Source organism: Mustela erminea, chromosome 3 (assembly GCF_009829155.1).
Source record: "Mustela erminea isolate mMusErm1 chromosome 3, mMusErm1.Pri, whole genome shotgun sequence".
In the NCBI taxonomy this organism is placed as follows: domain Eukaryota; kingdom Metazoa; phylum Chordata; class Mammalia; order Carnivora; family Mustelidae; genus Mustela; species Mustela erminea.
In genome coordinates, this window is record NC_045616.1 from 89,023,142 (window position 1) to 89,050,319 (window position 27,178).

Here is a 27,178-nt window from a genome sequence, read left to right on the forward strand (position 1 = left end):
CAAAAATCACCTAATCACTTATCTTTTTCATTTATACATTTGCCTTCTAAAAGCAAGGATAATTATGTCTGTATTCTAAGACAACAAGAAGAAACCTGTATCAAAAAAAATTTTTTTGTATTTATATTGAGATAAAACCCTGAATTCTTCTGTGGAACAGATTCTACTTCAAAATCTTGTGCCGTTTCAACCTTGTTGATTGTTTTTGTTTTTGGTTTTCAAGAAGTCTCTGTAACAAACCTTTAGATGTGGATCTAAGCCCTTGGTTTAGTGTTTCAGCTCCAGTCAAAGATATGGAGGGCAAGGGAGAAATGACAGAATTAAGTGACTCACCTAATAACGCAAGCTCCCTAAGGGCAGGAACTTTGTCATGTTCGCTGTTCTGTATGCAGGACCAACCAAGAATATTTGTTGAATGATCAAGTGTTAAGTCGGCCCTTACCATTGTGGTTGTAGCTCAGAGGAATTTTCATTGGAGAAATCCTCCTTTGGAACCTGGATCTCATGTTCACTGTGACGGCCTGGTTCAGGAATAGTAGAAATAATGTCCATTGGGGTATCATCTGGTTTTTTGTCCTTTGTGTGGCTATCACTGCTCCAGGGAAAAGAGGCCAGTTTTGGAGCAAGTTTGCTCATGGGTGACTTTGAAGAACTCTCTGATTTCTGTACTTCTTTTCCTCCTGAAAAATATAATTATTTACCACCTCAAATAGAAACAGAATCTTCCTCCTCCTCTCAGCTGAATTGGAGCAGGGAGATCCTGAAAAGAATTACCTGGGGAAACAAAGAGTCTTGCTGTGGAGACTGCAGTCCCAGCCTCATTTTCTGCAATGCACTTGAATTCCCCAGAGTCTTCAGGAAATGCTTCTGTGATATTCAAGGTGCAGACTTCCTCTGGAAAGGCAAGAGATTCAACTTGATCAGAGTTTTGGGAGACCCCAAATTAACAAATAGTGTAGGTGGATGTCAGTCAAAGTAGATACTAGGAATAAAAAGAGTATTTTTGGGATTTTAAAAAAATCCGTCTGGTTAGACTTTTTGCCTTTAAGTGGGCTCCTGAAGATAAGTAAAAAATGCAACCTAAAATAATCCCAACAGAGTCCCTACCCCCTGTCTCTGTGACACATCTCTTTAATGTGAGTTCCTTGAAAGCAAGGGTTACACTTTATTCCTTGACTTATAGATTTCTGTAGCTTTAGTGCTTAGCATCAAGGCCCTGTAATGATTTCTGAGCTGACCTAAAAGTTATCATTACCAGGATAGTTCGATAGTGCAGTGACAGCCACATTGTGATAGACACTACGCCTACTTCTTGGACGGTCAACAACTTGGATGTTTGATGTCATCACACCTCCTTACTGCCTCACTGTAGAGCTCACAAGTCACAGATGAGAGGATGGATGCCTGCTCTTTGAGTGCAGGGACGGCCTCAGGACCCAGAATGGAATGTGGCTATTGTCTGTACTATGATGAGTGAGTGAATAGGTGAATAAATACACTGACAAATCCCAGTTACCTTGCTGCTTTGGTTCTGTCAGCTCAAGAGTTGTCATAGGGTAGCCTCAGAACTGCTCATAATGGCAAAAGTGATTTAGGAGGCAAAGTCTTCTGATGGTAATCTTGATTTAATCATTTATTGTCAAGATATTGAAAAATTGGGGGCGCCTGGGTAACTCAGTTACGCAACTGCCTTTGGTGTAGGTGTCTCAGGGTCCTGGGATCGAGCCCTGCTTCAGGCTCCCTGCTCACTGGGGAGTCTGCTTCTCCCTTTCCCCGCCCCCTGCTTGAGCTCTCTCTCTCTCAAATAAGTAAATAAAATCTTAAAAAAAAAAAAAGAAAAAGAAAAAGAAGAGATGTTGAAAAATTGTGCTTACCGGGAATGGATGATAAAGAAGCCTCTGAAAGATAAACAAGGGAATAGAAAGAGAATTGAAAAGATGACGGTTAATTTAGTTGGGAGGAGGGGCCATGTGTTTATGATAAATAACCTCAATAAATAAAGCACGTACAACCTTGACTGTAATGTGGAGTCACAGACTATAAACTCTGTACAAACGGGGAAAAGATACATGATGGAATAAACACTCGGCAGGGTGCTACAAGAACTGTATTTTGTCCTGGTTAGCCCTGAATTGCCCTGTGGTTTTGTGAAAACTCTTGTCTGGGCCTTATTTCTTCATCTCTAACATGAAGAAAGTATCTGTCCTCTGAATGGGAACCATTACCGAACCCCAGGTCCTGTGGTGCTCTCTTCCTCCCAAGAAAATCTTTTTCTTTAAGTCTCTCTAATTAAAATAAAGTTGAATATTACATTATAAACATACGATAGTATTAGTGTAGAAAAATACACAAAAGGGTAATAGTTTGGGTGGTGTGGCTATAGATGATTTAAAATTTCTTCTCTATGCTAACGCCACACTGGAATAAAGGTTTTTCTTCCTGGATGTGATGTGCAAAGGTTCATTTGCGCTGCATCAGTATTTAAATGAATCTATTTTTTTTTTTTTTTGCTTGGAGCAAGAACTTTTTGGGTTTGGACCCTGCCTGCAGCATTTATTAGCTTTGTAACCTTGGGCAAGGCATTTAGTATTTCTGATTTCAGTTTTCTTATAAATTGGAATTAACAATGCACGCTTCAAAACAGTTGATGTGAGGATTAAATGAAAGGTTGCTTATAAACTCAGTGATGAGTGTGAAGTAGATCATCATACTTGTTACTCTTCCCTGAGTTTATTATTTGGTAGGAAACAAATAATAAAATATTTAGAAAGCTGTGTATCATTATTAATTTGTTTTAGTCTTAAAAAAAAGTTTATTCTCACATTTTTTTTCTTGTTTGTATGCCAAGAACTCATTAGTAAGATAATTCATGAAAACAAACCAGTCTTTTCACAGCTATTAAAACTATTGTTTCATCAGAGAAAAACAGCTATCTTTTCTTTTTTGTTTGTGTCAAGGAATCATTTGGATCTGAACTCAAAATTGTTTAACAGTAGAAATTCCTGAGCCTGTAACAAGTTAGCTATTAAACTTTGAAACATGAATTAGATTTCAAGGTTAATTGAAATAAAAAGCAAATCAAAAAGCTTATGACAATACTTCTCCTCAGAATCTGGAAGTCCTCAGAGTCTGCTATCTGCTCTTTTTCTCTGTACCAGTGAATTTGAACTGTGGTTGTTGCCTGGACTCGGCATTCAAATGCAACAAACTGACCGCTGGTTGTCGAAATGTCTTGAAGGTGCTGAACAAAAACAGAATTCACAGAATGGAAGAAACTTTCATCATATGCAATGATTTGGGATGCCAATGGTAGTAAGTATGCTTTTCCCTATAATTACTGACAACTGACCGTACTTTAGTCAAAACAAGGAGTTGCTGGGATTCTTTTGTGATTTGTAATGTGCTTTACAGTCATGTGTAAGTTATTTTTTATCTTAATTTAATAGAGAAAGTTGTTGTTCACATCGCCAAGAGCCAGGTTCAAAATAGGAACCAGAGTGTTTGAAAACTCTTAACCTTTGTTATATGATTTCATTAAGTACATGTAGAGTCACAGATGTAATCTTTATTGTCAGTTAGTAGTATGGGCAGCATTATTTGTTAAGGATTCTGAATCAGGACTTAGAGGACTTGGACCAGAATCTCAACTCTGCCACTAACTGATTGAAGTTGATCGTAGGAGCTTGGAAACTCTTAACCTCTGTGGAACTCAGGTACTTTATCTATGAAATAGGGCTAGCAAATGTTCAGCCTTTTTTGAGGGTTTGAGGCTCATTTCAGATAAATAATCTGAAAACTTTCTTTAAAAAGTGAAGAGATGTAATGTTACATAAAAAATATAAAAATAGGTGGTTTGGTCTCACAGTGCATTGATGAATGGGTGGCATTTGTGGTAACTATCCCCATTACACCCCAATTTCCTTTCTCTCCCATTTTCAGCTAGAGTCCTCTAGAATCTGGAATTACATTTTAGGTTATAACTTGGCTGAGAGGGAGTATCTGAGGTCCTTCTATCAGGTGAGACGTAGTGACCATCAGCCCAGCCTTTGCGACCTGATGCCCAGGGCTACTTATCTCAGGGAAGGAATAAAATAATAATTTCCAAGGTTCTTTTTAGTTTCCTCTTTTCCTTCTCACCCCTTTGATGACACCCATAATTTGCCTATAAATTCCTAACTGTACCATGCAGTAGGGATAGGTTACCTTGGTGAACATAGGGGCGGCAATACAGGTGGATCCCGACAGGCTGCTGCAGGGACTCTGCATCTGATGTAAGAAATAGAAGAGAGAGGGGCACCTGGGTGCCTCAGTTGGTCGAGTGTCTGCCTTTGGCTTGGGTCAGGGTCTCAGGGTCCTGATCCTGGGTTCCTGGGATTGAGCCCCGAATCTGGGAATTCTGCTTTTCCCTCTGCCCCTCCCCCTGACTCATGTTCTCTCTCTCACTCAAATAAAATCTTTAAAAAAAAAAAAAAAAAGAGAACTAGAAGAGACACTCATCCATACTGCCAAGGCCCTGAAACCTAGAAACATGGTGCCCATGAACCACCTGAATCAGCTTTAGCTGCTGCCAACCACACCCCACGTGTTCTCTTGGACAAGGATAATGCATCTAATTTAAACATCATTTTGGGTATCTGCTCTATTGCCACCCATTTTTTTCCTCTGTCCTCCAGCATTCCATCAGCTGAGATGGTGAAATATAACACCGAGTAATTACGTTTAAGAGATAAATTTTGGCACTTATTTAGAGAATGTATGTAAAAGGCATAAATAACTTGTAAATTTTACGGACTAGATTTTTTTTTCCTTCTCTGTACAGTTGCTCTTATCTTGTCTGCTAGGTTTTTCTAAAAGCATCTCCCCACCCCCACCCTCCTTTTTAATTAAAAGGGAATTCATTCCATGGATAGTTAGAATACTCTCTTATGGGACCCAACTCCTAGAAACCAACTGTCTCTTATGGTTTGGCACACAGACAAATGGCCAACCCACAGAACTACCATAGAGTTATTTCTGAGACCCATGGATTTCTTTTCTTGTTCTATTTAAGGTTATGCAGTTGGAGGCTCTCCTCATGTATACTTTTCAAGAAAGTTGCATTAATTCCTTCTTCTTTGGGCCTGTGTCTCCACTACTGGAACCCCCTAAGAAGGCTTTTATTTATTTAAAAGATTTTATTCAAAAAAATAAAGATTTTATTCATCTGTTTGACAGACAGAGATCACAAGTAGGCAGAGAGAGAGAGAAGAGGAAGCAGGCCCCTGCCAGGCAGGGAGCCCGATGCGGGGTTCGATCCCAGGACACTGGGACCATGACCTGAGCTGAAGGCAGAGGCTTTAACCCACTGAGCCACCCAGGCATCCCCCTAAGAAGGCTTTTAAAACTGAACATACCCTTTGGGGGTCAATACACAATGGTTGAACTAAGGTAGAATAACTTGATCTGATGTTGGAGGTTTCGTTAACCAGGGAACTGATGGTCAGAGAAACTCTAGTGGTTTTCTTTTTTATCCTGTTACAGAAACAAAACCAAACACAGTACAGTGAAAGAAAGATTAGAGGCAGCTTTGATAGAAATGCCTCACTGTATTCATTTGGCATGTGTCACATTTTTACTCAAAATCCTTAATTTTTTAAAAATTTGTACAATTCAGTTTTTTCCCTTTTTGATCAGTTAATGGATTGTGGCTCATAATAGTTTTGCTTTAAATTTCCTTTGTCTTAGTCTGTTAATCAGTGAGCTGTTACTAAACACTTATAGAGAAGAAATAATTTATAAAGCAAATAATCACTTTAAAGTTTGGAAAATTTTAGTTTTTTTTTTGCTGTATTTTTTTTAAAGTAAAATTTCCCCTATATTCATACGGCAACAAAAGCTCATTTACACATACATTCTGTACTTACTCTGACATTTCTGTAGCATATTCCAAGCACAATCACAGAGAGAAATGTTTTCTTCCCTCTTCCCTTGTAAGAAAGAGAAAAAAAGAAATTCTGTCTAGATCTCACTGGCATTTAATAAAATTTAGTTCACCTGTGTTGTATGCACAGTAGGACCAGCAAATTAGTTATGGGCAACAGATCAATCCAGAAATCTGAATTCTTGACTAAGTTTGGAACTACTTTAATATTCTCAGTTTAAAAAATCCAGATGTTTACCTTTACAGAGGTATAGTGGTTGCACCCAGAAGAGCTATTGAGTCATTTCCCCAAAACAACATTTTATAGGGCAGATACTACTGTCTTGTGAATTTGTGTTTTGATTGGAAGTCTTCAGAATATTTGTTACAATATGAAAACTCTTAACACATTGCTTTGTTGAAGGATGTTGTCGATGTTCATATTATTTCTCTACTTAGTAGAGAAGTCTATCTCAGTCCTTGGTATCAAGAATAATCACGGGTTGCGTGGGTGGCTCAGTCAGTTGAGTGTCTGACTCTTGGCTTCTGCTCAGGTCATGATCTCAGGGTTGTAAGATCAAGCTCCACTTTGGGCTCCATGCTCAGTGTGAAGTCTGTTTGAGGTTCTCTCTCTCTCCCTTCCCCTATGCCCCTCCGTGCACACACACTCTTTCTTGAATAAATAAGTAAATAAAACTTAAGGAAAAAAAAAAAAAAGAATAATTCGGGCTTCTGTGCTACTACTTTAGTTTTTCCTCTCAGATACTACAAATCCTAGTATTGGTTATATTTCCTCTATGTTAGGTATTTGAAAGTCTACTGCTCATTATATAGCCAGGAATTCAGCAGAGTTTGCAGTTAAGATCTCCTAAATTTGTAACCTGGTATTTTTTTCCCCACTCTGTCTATGATTATTTATTTACCCATACCACATTTAGATCACATGATCCTGTGAAGAACTTTTATGTTATTTCCAGGTGGAAGAGATAGATTGGAAGATATAGACTAGCCTCAATAACAAAATACTGCAATTTTTAGAAAGCCATTGGCTTATGGAAATAGAGTATTTGAAATTGTAACTATTCCAGAAAACCCAGTCCCTATGGTCACATTATACCATAATGCTTTAATGAAAAACATTTCCTACTTTAAAAAATCTTTTATATACAGCTTGATAACACCCCTTTGGATTAGATTTATCTAATCTTTTAGTATATAATCTCATAATTCTTAGTGGCTTTTTCAGTCTTTAAAAACTTCCTTATCTTGAAGTTTTATCACCATTTTGGTTTAGGCTAAAATTTCAACCATGTAAAATTGTTAATACTATTTCATGCTTCATTTCTTAAGGCAGACAGTGGCTGAAGAATGTACATTTTGTTTATTTAAAGTGTCCAAATACTCAGGTCGTGATCTCATGGGTTATGAGATTGAGCCCCATGTCTGGCTCCACACTCTGCAGGGTGTCTGCTTGAAGATTCTCTCCCTATGCCCCTCCCCCTGCATGTGTTTGCATGTGCACACACACATACTTGCTCTCAAATAAATAAATCTTTGAAAAAAGAAAGTGCCCAAATACATTACATTTACTCATGTCTATATATATATAGTATTTTATAATTTGTAAGATTAAAAATATCTGTGAGCTAGAACTGCCCCAGCCCTTTTCTTAAAAGGTAGTTGCCTTTTTTTTTTTTTAAAGATTTTATTTATTTATTTAACAGAGAGAGAGATCACAAGTAGGCAGAGAGGCAGGCAGAGAGAGAGGGGGAAGCAGACTCCCCGCTGAGCAGACAGCCGAATTCGGGACTTAATCCCAGGACCCTGGGATCATGACCTGAGCCAAAGGCAGAGGCTTTAACCCACTGAGCCACCCAGGCACCCCACTATTTATTTCTAAGGTTATTTTGAGGATTATGTGAGAGAGCTTGCAGAAGCACTTAATGTAGACACAAGTCATGTATCAAGCATTCAGCAAATGTTAACTGCTATTATTATTGTGATTGTGGTGATAGATCCAGATGAATTTCCATCTTTCCTAAGAGGTTTTCCTTTCCTTTTCTTTTTTTTAAAGGCTTTATTTATTTCAGAGAAAGAGGGAGGGAGAGAGAGTACAAGCAGGGGGAGATGCAGAGGGAGAGGGAGAAGCAGACCCCTCTCTGAGCAGGGAGCCTGATGTGGGGCTTGATCCCATGACCCTGAGATTGTGATCTCAGCAGAAGGCAGATAATTACACGACTGAGTCACCCAGACACCCCGTCTCAGAGATTTCTAATTTAGCTCTCTTTGACTTTTCTCTTGCAAACTTAAAACCTCTTTCTTAGCCTTTTGTTTTAATTATTTATTACTGCGTGCTTTCATTTGGAAGCTCCTTAAGGTTAAGGATCTTTTCAGATGTGTCCCATCCTCAAAGTGTCTACCCTAGTGTTAAACACATGGTAGGTGTGGAGATGATTGACTTCATAGATTAATGCATAGAGAGATGCTATTAACAGTCTTAGGAGATGTGTGTTGTTTTGTGCTATTTTCTTCAACCCCATCCGACAAATAAAAGCAATCAAAATAGATTCCTCTTTTGATGTTGGCAGGAAGACCTCATGCCACACCAACCATCTTAGGTGAGGTTAACCAATCATCCATCATTGAAGACCAAGAAAAGACTTGGGAAATCTTGCCTAACATCTTCAAAGAACAAACCTAAGGTTATATTATTTGGTCAAAGTCATGCAGTCCGTTGGTACAAGAGTCAGGATTAGAGGATGCGTGGGTAGCTTAGTCAGTAAGTGTCTGCCTTTGGATCAGGTCATGATCCCAGGGTCCTGGGATCAAGCCATGCATCAGGCTCCCTGCTCAGCAGGAATCCTGTTTCTCCTTCTCTCACTCCCCCTGCTTGTGTTCCATCTCTTGCTGTGTCTCTCTCTGTCAAATAAGTAAATAAAATCTTAAAGAAAAAAAAAAGTCAGGATTAGAATACAAATCTCCAGTCTTCTAGTGCAATCCACTTCTAGTAAATTGATTCTGTATTACCAGATAAATGTAAAACTGTGGATATTAGTCTGAGTAGTTGTGACTGTAGTGATTCTTTTCTTTTATCAGGATAAATTGTATTTATGGTTCTGAATTCAGTGGGTAATGAAATAGTCCTTTTATTTTGTATGTAAGCTCCATGAGCTCAGAGACTTAGTCTCTTTTGTTCACTCTTGCATCCCTAGTGTCTAGTATAGTGGAGTTGGCTGAGACTTCAGTTGAGAATATTTCTGTGGCTTCTAGAGATTCTAACCTTGGAGTGTTAGACCCTGGAGAGAAACCCTGTATACATCAGGGACATTCTGGCTGTGGTAGCAAGATAAAAATGAAATCCTTCCCCTCATGGGAAAAGAAGGATCAAGTGAGAGAGTGTGTATGAAACTTTTGGAACTTCTTAGAAGAAACATACCTTATAAATAAATATAAGGTCAGTTGGTTCAAGAGGCTAGAGTTTCCTCTAAGCCCCTTGGCATGTCTCAAAGGAGAACCTGGAAAATACCAGCAGAACTGTTTTGGTGGGGGATGAGATTTAGGTTTTTGCCCACCTTGAAACTGCTTGATGTCCCGAGGCTAATGAGAACAAAAAAGAGAAGATCCAGTCCTAATAAGGGAAAGGTAATACTGGGCCTCCTAAATTCCAGATGCCTCATGTTGTAAGTGAGAACAATCAAACTTCCTGGGCAAGGCACTAGACAGTGCATGCTGTCACTTAATCCATGGAGTGAGGAGGCCTGGCAGGACTTCCTCTGTCCTGTCCCTGATCTTCCAGCCAATGAAAAGAGACAGTGATAACTAATGGAACCAAGAAGTACCCTGCATCTTGCTTTGTATATGCCACTGGTTAGCATGAATTAAACAGTTTGGGTCTAAAGATCATAAAGAAAAGGATAAAAACATAGACAAGCCATATAGTTTGGGAGAGATAGCACTAATTAAAGATTGAGAAAATCTTGATTTTTATTCTATGGTTGTCAATTCGTTATATGACCTTGGGGAAGACCCTTTAGGGTCTCAGTTATCCCTTAACTAATAAGAAGTGAGAGGGGAGATGTTACCTAAGGCTTCTTCTAGGTCTGTTAGTTCTTTTTAAATACTTTTAAATTCTCAGAGTGTGTGCTTTAAAAATCTGTGATTTCTGCAATTACCAGAGCAGATGAAATTCCATCAGAGGATAAGAGAAAGAAAGATGAACATTGGACCTAAAAGCAAAAGTGATCAGTGCTTAGGCTGCTCTAGCACCCTGAGGTTTGAAAGATGAGCTGAGCTTTAGAAATTACTTAGTTTAAGATGTTATTTATTTATGAAAGCAAACCTTTCAGAACTCACATTAGTTCAGTGGTAAAACAAAACTGAGTGTGAGAACCACTACATCTTCACCAATTCAAGAAAAGGAAGAATTTCGGGCGCCTGGGTGGCTCAGTGGGTTAAGCCGCTGCCTTCGGCTCAGGTCATGATCTCAGGGTCCTGGGATCGAGTCCCGCATCGGGCTCTCTGCTCAGCAGGGAGCCTGCTTCCCTCTCTCTCTCTCTCTGCCTGCCTCTCCATCTACTTGTGATCTCTCTCTGTCAAATAAATAAAAAATCTTTAAAAAAAAAAAAAAGAAAAGGAAGAATTTCTAAGAAAAAGTTCTTTTTAAAATATTGACTTAGAGTGGAGAAGGGAGTTGGGGGAAATTGGAAGGGGAGGTGAACCATGAGAGACTATGGACTCTGAAAAACAATCTGAGGGTTTTGAAGGGATGGGGGGTGGGAGGTTGGGGTACCAGGTGGTGGGTATTATAGAGGGCACGGATTGCATGGAGCACGGGGTGTGGTGCAAAAATAATGAATACTGTTATGCTGGAAATAAAAAAAAATAAATAAAAAAAAATATTGACTTCTCGTGCTGAAGCTACTCTGGTCTTTACATTCATTTCTCATGTATTTTTCTTTAGGGGGTAGAAAAGGAGGTTTTCAAAGGAAAAAATAAAACAACAATAACTGTTAACTTGACTTCTGTGAGATATTTCCACACTCCAAAATATCAGAGTGAAACTGTGGATTCTCAGTATGTGTGAGCCCTACATGTGACCTGTCCTGAAGTGTTCCTTCTTGATTTTAGATAGTGCTCGGGATGTCCTTGAGAGAAAAAATAGCTAGGGATTTTACTTTCGTGATAAATTATGCTAGCAGGCTTCATGGCTCACGTAAATGGTAACCTTTGCTGAGTGTAACCCTAGCTCTTTGTAAAGAGAACAGAATTAGACTCTGCCAAATGAAGAGTCCAAGACCTTGGCAGTCTTACTCTGGAAAGATTACAAGATACATAGAGATCACACGAATGAACAATGCTGATGTCCTTATAACATTGCCTGGATAGCTAGGATGTCTGCAGCATTATACTAGCTTCATGGATATAATGTAGGTTCAGTGGTCTGAAAAATAGAACATTAGACGTATTTAAAAGTAAACGACTGAAGAATCTGATAGTAGCCACATTAGGCAAAAATTGGGGAAAGAGAAGGGATGTAAGGCAGGTTAGCAACGTAAAATGCTAATGTAAAATGTTTTTTTTTTTATAATTTTAATTTTAAAGGAAAGAAACTTATTAATTAATTAATTAATTATTAAAAATTTAATAATTTTTTTTGAGAAAGAGGAAGAGAGAGAGTGTGTGCATGACCGTGGGGGAGGAGCAGAGGAGGAGAGAGAATCTTAAGTAGGCTTTATGCCCAGTGTAGAGCCCCACGAGGGTCTCGAACTCACAACTCTGAGATCATGACCTGAGCCGAAATCAAGAGTTGGACACTTAACCCGCTGAGCTAACCAGGTGCCCCTCATATGTTTTAAATGTCACATTAGTGAGAAAACTTAAGAAAATTCATACAATAAGCTAAATTTGGTGCATCCTTATTAAGTGTTACTTTTTTGAGTTGATGGAAAAGTTTATTTATAGATGATTTCTATCACTTTTTGAACAAAGTCAGAGCTTGTATGGCTCACAGGTGTCAGTCCTTAGAAAATGAATGGATTTGACTTGTGAACATACTCAGGTTTTAAGAGAAGGTGATTTATGACATCCACTGAGTAACTTTTTCCCCCTTTTATAGAGAGAATGAGTATGTACGTGAGCTGTTAGGGGGAGGTAGAGGGGTGAGGGAGAGAGAGAATCTCAAGCAGGTGCCATAGCCAGCATGGGGACTGGGTCTCATGACCTGTGCTGAAACCAAGAGTCAGACACCCAACTGCCTGAGCTACCCAGGGACCCCAAATGAGTATTTTGATGATGGTTTTGAAAAGTTCTTAAGGAAGTTTTAGTATATAGAAACTTTTACAAACGCACCATATCATTTCTTCCCCAGTTTTTCTAGACCATTTTCTAGTGACAGTGGGTTTCTATTTTTCCCATATGCTTTACCATACTACCTTCATGTGTGGCTCTGTCTCTCTTTCATTCTTTCCTCTTGCTTTTCAGAAAAAAAGAAATGACCTGTTTTTATTTTCAATAAGTTAAACTATTGTGAAGTGTAGGCTGTTGTTTTCTACATGACTAGAAATTTTACTTGATCATATGTAATGTTTTGTTTCTTCCCAGAATTTGTCAAATTTCTTGATTTTACACAGTGCTAACCAGGAGATCTGTATCAAGGACATTATCAGTCATGTCTCTCCATGTTAGAATAAAATACTCACTGTTATTTGATTATAGTTAACATACAATGTTACATTAGTTTAAGGGGTACAGCATGGTGATTCATCTATATAACATCTCTTTATAGACTGTTCTCATCACAAATGCAGCCACCATCTGTCACCATACAATGTTGTTAACAATATCATTGAGTATATTTCCTATGCTGTTCTTTATGTTCCCATGACTTATCTTCCCATAATGGAAAGCCTTTATCTCCTTCTCCTCATCCATTTTGCCCATCTCCTCACCCCTCTTCACTCTGGCAGCTGTCAGTTCTCTGTATTTGTAGGCCTGATTCTGCTTTTTGTTTGATTATATTCATTTGTGTTGTTTTTTAGATACCAAATATGAGTGAAATCATGTGGTATTTGTCTTTCTCAGTTCGACTGACTTCACTTGGCATAATACCCTGTAGGTCTATGCAGGTTGCCACAAATGGAAAGAGCTCATCTTTTTTTATGGCTGTGTAATATTCCATTGTATGGATTGTGTGTGTGTGTACCACATCTTCTTTATCCATTCATCTATCTACAAAGGTATTTTAAGAGATAACTTCTTCATTCTAAGTGGCATACAGATTTCTGTTTGGATATCCATGTGTCTCAACCTTTACTGCACTGGTTTCCTGTTGTCAAGGTCCACTTGTGCGTGGCCTTTCTCAGGGTGCTTCTCCATCAAAAGATAGGATGCCTGGTTTTGATTAGGAATGTCACTCTTTCCTCTCCCTGATGCTAAGATCCTAGTGGGCTTGGAAAAAAGTGGGACATATCAAGGAGCTCTTTTGGGGTTTATGGTCTTTCTCCTGTGACTTGCTGTTTTAGGTCAGGAATTTGAGGAACATTAAATGTGCAATTCATTTCTAATCCAGGTATTATCAACTGGGGTAACGGGACCTAGAAGGTGTGTTTTCCCAAGATGGTTTCCTTACCGGCATGCCTGATACCTTGATGCTGCTTGGTGTTTGTCTGTCTTTGTTCTTCTCTCTCCGCATGGTATCTCATTCTCTAGGGTCTCTCTGGGTGGCTTTGGTTTTTCATACCACAGTAGCCCCAGGGTAGTTGGATTTCTTACCCTGAGGCTTAAGGCTCTAAGAGCAAGTGTTCCAATAATATTCTTTCTCTTTTGTAGGGAAACTTCTCTTACTTTGTTCTGTTGTGATTTCTTGGACCCTTAGCTATGGCAGTATAGGAACTAGTTGCCAAAGACCCAATTTATACAATTCCTCTTGTGAAAAATTCAGGTCTTAGGGCTTAAATACCAAGATAAACAGGTGTTTGGTTTGAATTATGTGGCAAGCTACTTTCGACTTTTTTTTTTGTTGTTGTTCACAATTTAAAATTTTATTTAAGCCGTATTTTTAAGGTTCTTTTATCCTCTTAGCCTTCTTATTTTATACAAACACACACGGAACAAGAGTTTATATGTTTTCATTTGGTATTTTTTACAAAGACACTGCAATCATCTTTGATGCTCAAACTTAAAATACCACCAAAGTTAATTTTTAAAGAATTTAAGAAAATTTAAGAAATAATATTGATATACTAAATCATTGCTCTTTTAACTTTTGATTAACTAGATTTTATTGAAAAGAAGATATGTGCAATTAGAAAAAAAATGAGGATGGGAAGAAAAGATAAACAATGAAAGGAAATATCCATTTTTCCCCAGAACGCACAGGTCGGTCTGCTTCCTAGAGCCCATCACTGTCGATAGTTAATTGTGCCTCCAGAAATATTCTATGCATATAAAAGCACATATAATATATGTAACGCCTTTTGAAAGCTTTTACTTTGAAATAATTTTAGATTTACTAGAAAGTTGCGAAAATAGTACAGAATGTTCATGCATATCTTCTACTAATTTTCTCTTGTGCTGATGAGTTTTGGAAATGGTACAGTTATCACAACCAAAACATTAACAGGTCAATAATATATTAGCTAAATGATGTATTTAAATTTCAACAATCCTCTGCTCCCAGTGTTTTTTTTTGTTTTAGGATACAATCCAGGAACCCATAATGCTTTTAGTTGTTGTGTATTCTTAGTATTCTCTAGTCTGGGACACTTCCTCAGTCTTGTCTTTTATTGCTTGATATTTTTGATGAGAACAGATCAGTTATTTTAGAGAATGCCTCTCAATTTGAGTTCATCTGATGCTTCTCATGAGTAGGTTGTGTTTATATATTTTCATCAAGAATAGCATGTCTGTCTGTCTCATACAAGAGGTACATGAAGTAGATGCATCTTAACACTGATGTTGCACATTGATGTTACAAAAATGTAATACAGATTTGAGTATATTTTTTGTTAGAGAATTTTCTAATTTAGCTGAAGATTAGGTTTAGTAGAGATTTTCTTTCGCCTAAGCTTAAAATATTGAACTTGAACCAGCCCTGCGGCAAAGGAGCAGCGGTAACAGAGGCCTAGACTCTAGGAAAATAATCTTTTAATACTTCCCGGTCTCATTCTCCAGCACTGGCAATGGCTGTACTGATGAGAGATGTCAGGAGAAACGTTAACTGTCTTGGAAGCAATAAACCACCTTCATTCCAACTTTTGGCAGAACGGCCAAATTGATGAAAGTTTATATTTTGTAAGGCATCCCCACCTCTGTCACCTGCTTGCTCTCTAGAACACTTTCCCATAGGTAGTGTTTTCTTCATCTCAAGTGAACCCTCGAAAGCTATCATGTCCTCAAGCCCACATCAAAACTGACTTGTTTTATATACATTAGTCCTCTGATAGAGTGGTTCGGACAAAGACACCAATTTGTCCATGGATGTATTCTGTCCCTTCTTTTGTCTTTAAACAGTAAGACCCATTACTTTGACCCATATGACACCATGTCTGGTGGGGGCACTCTGAAGCCCATAAGCCAGTCAGCCAGTTGTCTAGGAGGTGGGGGAGATGAGATTCCTCCTAATCTCTTTCATATCCTGCTAAGTTCAGACGAGACTGGTATTTAATCCTAAAACTTTCATTCCCTTTTGATATTTATCTGAAAATAGAGGATATTTGTCCTTTTTGATGCCACTGGCTTGAGTATGTGAGGTTTTATGTTATAAGATCATGTATGATTTTTAAAAGTGACTGTTCCATTTCTCTTTGTCCTGTGCACACATGCAGAATTACTGCCAAGAGGAATACTTTGTGCACAGGACAGCTAAGACCACACATTGTCATTAGCTGGGAGTCAGGTTACCCATCACATGGACAGCAGCATGTGCTAGAGCTCTGTGTAACTAGAAGAGTCCTAGAGAGGAGAATTTGTAGCATTAAGCAGGCTTTGCAAATTAAAAAAAAAAAAAAAAAAAAAAAAAAAGAAGACAACGTAGTGTTCTCTATGAGCTTTGATTTTTAACAACCATAAAATGAGATTAATACCCAGGCACTGTATTAACCACTTTCTGTGCTTTTTGTCATTGATTCTTCGCAAAACCACAAGATGGAGAGATACTGTTTTTCTCATTTTACAAATGAGGAAGCATAAGCTTATTGAGGTTACCCAGATTGTCCAGAGTCAAATAGCTAGTAAATGGTGGATCCAGGAATAAGATCCCCGTAGTCCATCTCTAGAGCAGAGAGCTCTTAATCTCTGTTATGAGAAATATACTTCCTTGACCTGTGTATTTCTTGGGAAATCAGAGGGACAGGTACCCAGGTTCTAAGGGAAGCCTGAGCTTGATAACTAGCTTTTTGGTTCAGGAGGGACCTTTTAAGGATATGAACAGAAATGTTCACAAATAACTTCTCATGCATTGGACACTGGGTCAAAAATTTAACTCTGACAGTGGTTTCTGTTTATTGCTTAGATGTATAAGAAGATATATGTGGAAATAATGCTGAGATAAATAAATTGAGCTGGACAGTGTACAAAAAGATCTTTGTAAAATGTGAGAGAGATGTGTGGTAACTGTATTGATTGGATTTTTGAGATGCGAAATCAGTTTGGCTCAAAGCCCCCAAGACCCACATCAGAGACCTCGCCAGAGGCAGAACTGAAAGTGTGTTCATTGAATGAGAATAACAGATCCAAAGGGCAGATTCTCACTAGGTCCTTCCCCTTCACTCTAGAGTATGACATAAGGATACCCCACTGCACTGTTCTCCAGAAAATTCCCAAGGAATTACACACAGGAAGGAGAACAGGTTGATTAGGACATGTTAACGGGACATCTTTCTCTCCTAACTTTCTTCTTTTAGCACAGTTTAATTTAGCTCATTGTCACTTTGGCAGTGTTGAACTCTGTGAAAGACTGAGAAGCTAAGTACAGACTAGAGGAGAGAAGTGTGACAGTGACAAGCTCATGGAGGCAAGGGGCAGTTTGAAGTGCCAGGAGGTGGGGGGGGGCGGTCATCAGACACATGTGCAGAGCAGGAGCTTTTCAGGGAGGTTATAGAGAAGCTGGGGTTTAGAGAGAATGGAGAGGGGAAGTCAGGCTTTGCAGCTTCAGACTTAATCTCAGGGCTGTCCCTGGTCTGTCCAGCCCCTTCTGGGACAGCGCAGAAGCGATATCCCTTAGAATCAGAGAATCCTTAAATATTACAGTCCAAAATGGTATCAGAGGCTGTCAAGTAAAGCTAGGCCCTCAGTTTTAATTTAAAGGAACTTAGAGCCATTGTCTAGTTGACCCCAAAATAGTTCAGGTCATTATATCAGTCTTGAACATCACTTTTTTAAAAAAAGATTTCATTTATTTATTAGACAGGAGAGAGAGAACGTGATTGGGGGTAGGGAAGTGGGAGAGGGAGAAGCAGACTCCCTGCTGAGCAGGGAAACCAATGAGGGACTCAGTCCCAGGACCCTGGGATCATGACCTGAGCTGAAGGCAGACACTTAACCAAATGAGCCACCCAGGCATCCCTGAACATCACTTTCTTTCACAATTTTCTTTCCTGTTAAGAATCCTATCTGTAAAAGACTGTGTATGTATGTCCATGTATGCTTTGTGTGGGTATGATGTCTGTGTTTGCGCTGATTTGTCAGATCATAGAGTGAAGGCTGATGGTCTTAGTTATCTTTATAGCCGCAGAACTGAAACAAAATTAGTCAATCTGTAGAACTTTGTTTCATATCCACTAAGTATATGCTTTCTAGGTGGTCCTGTGTTCTGTAGGGAGATAAATAATGATAACAGTTTCAAGCACCATGGAAAAACATTTGATAGCTCTATGGTGGTTCTCAGAATTTAACATGCATTTGCATCACCTGAGAATCTTGTTGAAATGCAGATCCTGATTCAGTAGCTCTTGGGGCCTGAGATCCTTTATTTCTCAGAATCTCCCAGAGAAGACAGATGCTGCTGGTCTACAGACTACACTTTGATAAATAGCATGGGCAGAGTCTTAACATTGGTTAAAATGTGAGGCATGCAGAGGGGATAGCAAGTTAAGTCAGTTTGACAGGAGAGAAGGTTGGAAAGATTGGTTAGGATCAGATCTCAAAGGGCCTTGAGCACCAGGTTAAGGATTTAGATGATATATGTGTTAAGGAATCATTGCGGGTTTCTGTACTGGGTATAGAATGACATGACAGGACCTGTACTTAAGGGAGATTTATCTGTCATCATATATAGAACAGGTGGGGCAGAAGTTTCCTGTTAACTCTCAAGTAGCAGAGACTCAGCTTCTAGCCCTTAATGCCAAATGAGAAGAAGTTGCAGAAAAGAGAGAGAGGAGGAGGTTGGCAACCCGGAAGTGACCTGTCTTACAGAGTGGCCCTGGGTGGGGGCTGGGGGAGTTGTTTAGGTCATAAATCTCTTTAGTGTGTCCCAATTCCAGGAGATCCCTACCAGTCCTTTGTTATTTAAGGATATAGTCATAAACCGTGTGCTTGGTCAATTTTTTTTTTTTTTGCTAGATTCAATTCATCCAAAATGTATTGAGTGTCAGGTACAGTGCTTTGCTCTCTCAGGTATCTGTGTTTTTCCCAGAGTGTCTGATGTAGGATCCTGGCCTAAATTAATATTATTGTAATGTTTATCCTGTTTAATTCTGGCATTTTAACATAAGAGGGTTAACATAGTCTACCCTTGATAAGACTATTTAAAAAACAAGGATATGATAAAACACAAAATAATGGATTGTGGTTAAAATTGAGGGAAGGCTGGTAGGCATTAGATTTAGGGGAGGAACACATAGATATTGTTCATTATTGGTATTGTTCCAGTTCTTGGATTTTTGGGTTGAATGATGGGATTCACAGGATTCATTTTTTTTTTAAATTTATTTTTTAATTTTCAGTGTAACAGTATTCATTATTCTTGCACCACACCCAGTGCTCCATGCAATACATGCCCTCAATAATACCCACCACCTGGTACCCCAACCTCCCACCCTCCCGCCCCTTCAAAACCCTCAGATTGTTTTTCAGAGTCCATAGTCTCTCATGGTTCACCTCCCCTTCCAATTTCCCCCAACTCCCTTCTCCTCTCTATCTCCCCATGTCTTCCATGCTATTTGTTATGCTCCACAAATAAGTGAAACCATATGATAATTGACTCTCTCTGCTTGACTTATTTCACTCAGCATAATCTCTTCCAGTCCCATCCATGTTGCTACAAAAGTTGGGTATTCGTCCTTTCTGATGGAGGCATAATACTCCATAGTGTATATGGACCACATCTTCCTTATCCATTCGTCTGTTGAAGGGCATTTTGGTTCTTTCCACAGTTTGGTGACCGTGGCCATTGCTGCTATAAACATTGGGGTGCAGATGGCCCTTCTTTTCACGACATCTGTATCTTTGGGGTAAATACCCAGTAGTGCAATTGCAGGGTCATAGGAATCTCCACACTGTTCTCAAAAGAAGCTGCACCAACTTGAATTCCCACCATCAGTGGAAGAGGGTTCCCCTTTCTCCACATCCCCTCCAACACATGTTGTTTCCTGTCTTGCTAATTTTGGCAATTCTAACTGGTGTAAGATGATTATCTCAATGTGGTTTTAATTTGAATCTCCCTGATGGCTAGAGGATTCATTTTATTTTTTAAAATAAATAAGGAAATGAAGCAGGAAATTAAGTACAGGATGATCAGGCATGCTAATTTATCATTCATAATATAAATTATTATATGTGTCATGCAGCTGAGGTCCCTTAAAAAAAAAAAAAAACAAACACATGCACAGACTTACAATACTCAAAGGTAATGTCATGGAGAATCCATCCTAAGAGAAGGAAATTAAAATTGCCATCTCTGCCAACGTCTGTGTAAGGCTTTTCTATGCATTGCGTCAGATTGCAAATAATTTGAGTAGTTATCTCCAGGCTGAGGTTTGGTGAGTTCAGGTGAGGTCGTAGTCCTAGCAAATGTATTGGTATTCTACTAACCTAAACTTCTCTTCCATTTAGTAACGTACAGAGTACTTCCCCCCATCAGATCATGCTTCCTTGTCATTTACTTAGTTTTAGGTCCTTGGATTCTTGAACCCGAGGTCAGAGGTCTTTGTTTATTCATTCATTCATTTCATTCATTTGAGTGTAGTTGACATGTTACATTAGTTTCAGGTGTACAGCTTAGTGTTTTGACAAGTTTATGCATTATATTGTGGTTCGCTACAAGTGTAGCTACCATCTCTCTCATTATTTCACTATTACAGTATCATTACCCATTCCTTATGCTCTGCCTTTTATTCCCATGACGTCCTTATTCTATAACTGGAGGCCTGTATCTCCCTTTTTCCTTCACCCATGTTGCCCAATTTCTTACCACCTTCTTCTCTGGCAGCCATCACCCCATACCTGTTAGAATGGCTAAAATCCAAAAAAAATAAAAAAATAAAAAAATAAAAAAGCATTGTTGATGGAAATGTAAATTGGTACAGCCACTGTGGAAAATAGTAAAGGGGTTCCTCAAAAAATTAAAAACAAAAATACCATATGATCAAATAATTCCACTATTGGGTATTTACCAAGAGAAAATGAAAAAACTAACACTGACTAAAAAAGATACATATACCCCTATATTTATTGCAACATTATTTACAATAGCCAAAACATGGCAGCAATCTAAGTATCTATCAATAGATGAATGGATAAGGAAATACACACATACGCACAGACACACACAGAAATATCATATGGCTATATGATGTGCCGTATGAGACTTGGACCTAGAGGGTATTATGTTTAATGAAATAAGTCAGACTGAAAAAGACAAATACCATATGATTCCACTCATAAATGGTATCTAGAAAAAGAAATAAAAGAAAAGCATGAAGCATGAGCAGACCTGTAAATACAGAGAACAAACTGATGGTTGCCACAGAGGTCCTTTTTAGGAATGTCTTGGGGGAATTTAATGTTCTCAGAGTATTGTCATACTGAATATTCTTCTGACATTAGATTATATTGCATTAAATCTTTCCAAAGTATGAAGCAATATATCCTGGAAAGTCAAATCCATTTTCAAAATTAAGGAGATATGTGAAAACTGTTTCCTTTTTGTTATCTGTCATAGTAAGTGAATGGAATTCTGGCTAATTCTGCCAAACTTCGGGAATGACCAATTTTCAGAGAAACAGAATACAGTAAAATTTAGTCTGTTATAAACTACTCTGAGTATTAATACTTTTGATTCATAAAATACTTTTAGGGACTTGGGGTGTTCCATGCAAATGAGTTTTCCAGAAAATTGAAACAAACCAATGGTTGCTGAGTGTTTTTTTTTTTTTTTTTTTTTTTTTTTTGGCCAGAAGATTTTAAAAAATAAAAGTAGAAGATGTTTAAGGTAAAAATTCAGAGCATACAGAAAGTATAAAGTTAAAAGTAAAAATTGGGGATGCCTGGGTGGCTCGGTTGGTTGGACGACTGCCTTCGGCTCAGGTCATGATCCCGGAGTCCCGGGATCGAGTCCCACATCGGGCTCCCAGCTGCATGGGGAGTCTGCTTCTCCCTCTGACTTCTCCTCGCTCATGCTCTCTCTCACTGTCTCTCTCTCTCTCAAATAAATAAATAAAATCTTTAAAAAAAAATAAAAAAAAAAGTAAAAATTGGCCCTTTCCAGTCTCCAATTTCTGCTATTGACAGTTTCTTATTATATACAGATACAGCTCTGTATATAATTTTATTTCATAAATGCCACCACACTATATATATTATACTTTGCTTTTCCACTTAATGTATCTGGGTTATCATTTGATAACAGCACATAAAAATATAACTTATTCTAAATTTCTATGTAGAATTTATGTGGTTTGCAATAGTTTATCAGTTCATAGTTGAAGAATATGGGAGTTGTTAAAAACAATACCTAAGTGAGCATCTTTATAAATACACCTTTGCATCTTCTTGTAAGTCCATCTATAGCAGTGGAATTACAAGGGGGAATAAATCACATACATTTTACTTTTTAACAGTTATACAGCTTAGTTGCCCTTTTGTGAAGTAGTTCATTCTCAATAGTTATTTGAAAATGACTTCCTTATAATCCTCATAATGAGGTATCTCATTATTTCATACACGTGTATTTCTTTAATCATAAATGAGGTTGCACAGCTTTTGTGTGTTTGTTGATCACTTTTGCTTTTTCCTCTTGTAAAATGCCTGTTGAGAAAGATGATATTCTAAACTGAACAGAGAATGTTAGCAATGTATTTTTACAGCTACACTGTTAAAATTAGATTTTAGCCAGGGTGAGTATTTGATAAATAATTTCTTAGAATCTTGAGATTATTCGTCCTTATTATTATTTCTTTTTCAGAATATATTGTCGTCCCAAATATCTAACACTGAGATGATGACATTTGGTCTTTACTGTTTGATTTAATGAACAGTTGTAGCTTACCCAGACTTCAGTCTAATTCGTGTCTCACGCGTGTTTAGAAAATTGCTATGGTGGAAAACTCCAGAATAAAAGGGTTGTGGTAGAGCTGTGATAGTTGACTTCACTTACTCCCTGCTCTGTTGAAACAGTACATACTTTCCTCCCATTTGGGTGAGAAATAATCTTGGAAATAAGTTTGCATCCATGGGTATAATTCTATATGTTTGGGGTTTACGCCTTTTTTTTGTGATATATGCAGTTTCTACCACACTGTGGCTGCTTAAGAATTGTTCAAGAAAAACAAGAATAATGCTGGTATTTGGTTTGTCAGTTGTGGCTCAGAGCATCAGTGGGACATAGAGCAGAATTCTTGCAGAGAAATATGATCCTGACTCAGTTCTAATTTTATCTTTGTGGTGCAGCTTTTAACTATGAGGACAGCTGGTGTTGGATAAATCTGTCCTCACAAGCTGTATGAGATTGAAATAAAATTAAATATTTGGGGTTAAATCCAAATGAAAAAATGTGGAAATGACTGATGAATATTTTGATATTTCACTTTCTGCATCTGGGTGAAAAGCTACTCTCTGTTCATTGTGAATTCCTTGCAATAGTCCTATTTGAAGCTTAAGATAAGCAGAATGTGTGCTTTAATTTAAGATCTAACATTTCTTGAAAGATAAAGCTGAATTCTTGCTTTTTACTCTTAACCTCCACCCTGCTGATAAAAATGATAGACTGTAGAAACTTATTTTTGTTAGCAACCTCTCTTTGTCTTTCTGTCTTGAGCCAATGATTACTACCGTGCTTCTACTTGGGCAGGGAAAGTACTCCTGTGCTTTCTGAAAGTTTGCAAATGATGGGACCGCAAGCTCCTAGTAGATTCTCCCCCAGATGACTAAATGTCTTGCTGATTGCTAAGAGATAAATAAGGGTGGTGAGCTCAGAGAAGAGTCAGGTTGCTGGCTTTTCGTCAGCTTACTGGATTACTAAGGTAGAAAAGCACTAAAAATAAATCAGGGCACAAATTCTCCTGCCAGGGGTTGAGTATTGAGATAACTTGTCTTCTTGGCTGGTGTTGACATCATCTGTTCTCCTAATGCTCTTTGCAGATGAGAGCCAGAGTGAGAAACAGGGTTGGCCATGAACAAGTGTCAGCAAAAGTTTGTAGCCTTTTTCTGATATACTTATTGTTGGTTCTTGTCAGACTCAGTTAATGAGTTCCTCTAGCTCCTCTAGCAGGTCACCAAGCACATCAAGGTGAGAATTGAAACCAAACTTGGGACCAATCTCAGGGGAAGTCATTTGATATCTTCTAGTTTCAAATGTATCTTTACTAGGTCTCTTCCACATCAGTTGGGTTTCAGTGTTTCCCTCAGGAGGTCAGATTCTACCAGAACTGAAAAGGTAGGGAGATTTCTCAGGAGTTCAGTTCTAGGACCTGAGGATTTCACAATAATACAAGTTACCTGATTGGGGGGGGGGGGTAAAGATTCTTATTGTGGAATTTCGGTTTCTGTTGCTGCTTCAGAATCTGTCTTGAACAGAGTACCTTTGCCAGTCACAATTAATCTGTGGATCTCATTGGAACTTAAATGGAGGGGAATACATTTAAATACCTACCTTCTTTATATTTATCCCTACCCTTTTTTAGTCTTTTAGAAACTTGCTTTTAACTGGACTAATACTGTCCCACACTGATTAAGTGCTTGATGCTCACAAAATGCTTTTACACATTTATCTGGTGACCTTCAGAACTAGTCTGTAAGGAAGGCAGATGTTATTATCCTGTTGCTAATTGCTGGACTCAGAAAAGCCAACAAATTCAGACTTTGGCAGCAGTTGGTGTTAAGCCCTGGGAGCTTTGGGATTTCTTGGTCCACTTAGCAATGTCTAGCTGACCTGAGGCCCTCTCTCCTAAATCTGGAGGTTTGTTCTATTTTTTAAGATAATGTATTTAAATATATCTGTAAAAATGCATTCTCACTATTGTAAAGTTGGAAAATATCGCAGAGAAGTGAGAGAGAGAGAAAAAAATCAGCCGCAGACCTAGTACTCAAAAACGAACTCCTTGGGTTTACTTAGGTTTTTCACTGTGTCTGTGAGATGGAAGGAGAGATCAAATAAGTCTTCAGTAATGCTTATTTTGTCTCGGTTTCCCTGCATTTAGCATAGCGCGTATCATAGATATTTCATTCTAGCTCCCTCCAGGGGTACTTCACAGGTAGCTAGGCATTGACCCTGGACCCTCCAAGCTGCGCTCTAAAAGCTGAACCAAAATCTCACTGCCATCCCTGGTAGAGGTCAGATCTTCACTGTTCTCCTTTTGTGACTCTTCTTTTCACTTCCCCACTGCCCCCACAAAGCTTACTTCCTTTCCTTCTAGCTCTTTCAGTATAGTTTCTCTTGATTGTTTCCTGCAACATGTTACTTCCCATCTTAAAATCACCAGCAGCACTTCCCACAGATCTTTCTTCAAATTCTGCTTGACTTCCCTTGTGCAGAGGCAACAGGCCAGAGAGCATGGAGGAAAATGAAAGGCCTGTTCTTTCTCGAGTCTCCCAAGCACCCAGCTTGGCACTCAGAAAGTACATCCGACCAAAGATAGGGGTGCTGGGAAGTGCAGGCATGTTAGCAGCATGTTTGGACCCAGGAAATAGTAAATAACAGTGTATCTTTGGACCCCCTCCTGCATTTTGTTTAGTGCTTTAATAATAGACATTAGGTAAGTGTTAACTGATTGTGTGTGTGTGTGTGTGTGTGTGTGTGAGTGTATTTGGTCTTGAAAGTAGAGGTGGGAAGCCACTGTACTTATTTCCTATAAATTAAAAGCATTGGGAGTGTATTCTCTGTCCTACACCCAAAGAATTCTGGTTTCCCTTATCTGTGGGATCACTATGCTATGAGAAAACCCAGCCAACCAGCAGCTTTGGTGTCAAAGGTACTCACAGCTTCCACGTTGTCTGTCGGCTTTCCAGGTCCTGATGTCCTCACCGAAAACACCTCTTGAAGCTGGGTTTGTTTGAGGTAGATCCCTGCTCTCTGGCAAGGAGGGGCATAAACTGGAATGACAGCTGTGTCCAAAGAGGCTAGGCGATCAACTGGAAGGGATGAGGAAGGGTCTCCTTATTCCTCTCTTTTTGGTGCAGTCTCAGCTTTCAGTTAACCACGCTTGGGGAATGTGCATGCTTGTGCGTGTCCTCCCAGGAGAAGGACAAAAATTACATGACCCTGAGTTAGCCACTAATAATTACACATTGAATCTGAATGAAAATGAGGAGGAAAAGGCAGGGCAGAAGCCAAAGTGTCATGGTAAGCAAGGCATTTTTAACTGGAATGTAAAGAATTTTGTTAGCGACATTTCAGTGAAATTCAAGCTGCCCTTTCTCTCAATCCAGAAGACAGGAGGTATCTCACAGCTGCTTGGGTCAGGATTACAGTTTTACAGTTAGATTTCAGAAATCTAATATTAATCTTGGTATTGGCTTTGGTGGAAGATGTGTGCAAGATTGTAGATCTTTATGGAAAATTATGTGGAACAGCACATTTTTTTTTTTCTTGGAAGCTTAAGATTTCTGTTTTACATGCTGTTGGGGGAATGTGCTTTCTTTGTGCTACATTGATCAATATGCTTAAATGTAAAAATAACTTAGTCTAATAAATAGAGAAACTTGATGTTATCACAAATAAGCAGAATATTTCTGGGACAAGTATAGACTTCCACTCTCCATAATTAATTTTATGATTAAACAGTAAGCTTTGATTGAGGACCTACTGTGTGCCCAATACTGGGCAGCTGGAGAATGCTACAGAAAAGCTAGCACAATTGTCATAAGTAGCATAATGTTACAAGTAGCATAAGTGTCATACTGAGTTTACAGTAAACTAAGTGTGTCCTCAGTGCAATTCTTAGTAATCCTTCGTTTCCTTGAGTCAGTAATCCCTAAGTAAGTAAGACACCATTGCTGTAATACGGTACACTAAGTGCAAGTGATCACAGCCTCTTATCCCTGTCAGTGACAGAAAAATTTTAAAGCCATGCAACTCAACCAGTTTTTTTTTTTGGACCTCTCACATAGGTCAACTATTTTGTTTCGTTTCAAGATCCAGACTACTTCTCACTCTGGTTTCAGTCAGTTATTTAAAAATTAAATGATGTTTGTTGGTCATGACAGAACCTGGGGAAATTCAGTATAATTGTGTTTTCAGTAATAGTGTAGAAAGGCAAATTGTCCTGGAGTGGTTCATTAGAAATACGGTCTCCTTCATCAAGGAATGGTGTGTCCCATCAGAAGAGAAGTGATTTATGTGATGTGATCCTGAGTGCTTGTGGCTTAAAGGGCTGTGTTACCTATAGGAATCTCTGATGGAGCATCTGGTCCTTGGAAGTTGGTTATTATCAAGCTGTCAAAGATCTAGACAGGTTTTAGGCCATCCAAGCCAATTCTTCCTTGAAAAAAAAAAAGCTGTTTTTTGCTTTTGTTTCTTTTTTTTCTTTTTTCTGTTTTTGTTTTATACAGACAAGGACCTGAATTCCAAGAAACAGAAGTCATTTACTAAGGTAGGGAATTACCCTGAATGCCAGAAGAATGTCAGGAAAAATTGTGAAATCTGGTGGAGAAAAAAAAAAAAAATCACTGGGTATCTTTTAGAAAGCTAGGCATTGACTAGTGCATCCTTCCAAGTTATCTGGTTTAACTTTCATTATGTTTGAGCTGCTGAAAACTCTGTCAAGCTGTAGAAAACTAAGAGTAATGCAGACTATTCTTGATTATAAAAAAGCCATCAAATTTTGTCCTGTGGAGATGAAGTTGGTC

The 27,178-nt window shown here is 38.5% G+C and overlaps 2 protein-coding genes and 1 long non-coding RNA gene across 4 annotated transcripts in view; 1 reads left to right on the forward strand and 2 right to left on the reverse strand.

Moving 5' to 3' along the window:
- Nucleotides 1–438: 438 nt before the first annotated feature.
- Nucleotides 439–5,600, reverse strand: LOC116586532 (palladin-like). Its single transcript, XM_032336637.1, has 6 exons — nt 5,394–5,600; nt 4,204–4,266; nt 3,100–3,241; nt 1,875–1,898; nt 775–894; nt 439–680 (listed from the first exon to the last, which is right to left on the reverse strand). Exons 1-6 carry the CDS (start codon nt 5,598–5,600, stop codon nt 439–441), a joined length of 798 nt encoding a protein of 265 aa, XP_032192528.1.
- The window catches only part of KLHL3 (kelch like family member 3), a 259,558-nt gene continuing 235,604 nt past the window's right edge, over nt 3,225–27,178 (forward strand). Inside the window, exon 1 of one of the 2 annotated variants that reach the window (XM_032336624.1) lies at nt 3,225–3,312. Coding sequence is in view for 1 of the 2 variants with exons in the window: in XM_032336626.1 (XP_032192517.1) it covers nt 3,266–3,312 (47 nt within the window). In the remaining variant the exon portion in view is untranslated. The remainder of the gene's footprint in view (nt 3,313–27,178) is intronic. The other variant, XM_032336626.1, reaches the window with a different exon arrangement.
- LOC116586535 lies at nt 5,903–25,603 on the reverse strand. Its single transcript, XR_004284056.1, has 2 exons — nt 25,311–25,603; nt 5,903–5,966 (listed from the first exon to the last, which is right to left on the reverse strand). It is a non-coding gene; the product is annotated as an uncharacterized LOC116586535 (long non-coding RNA).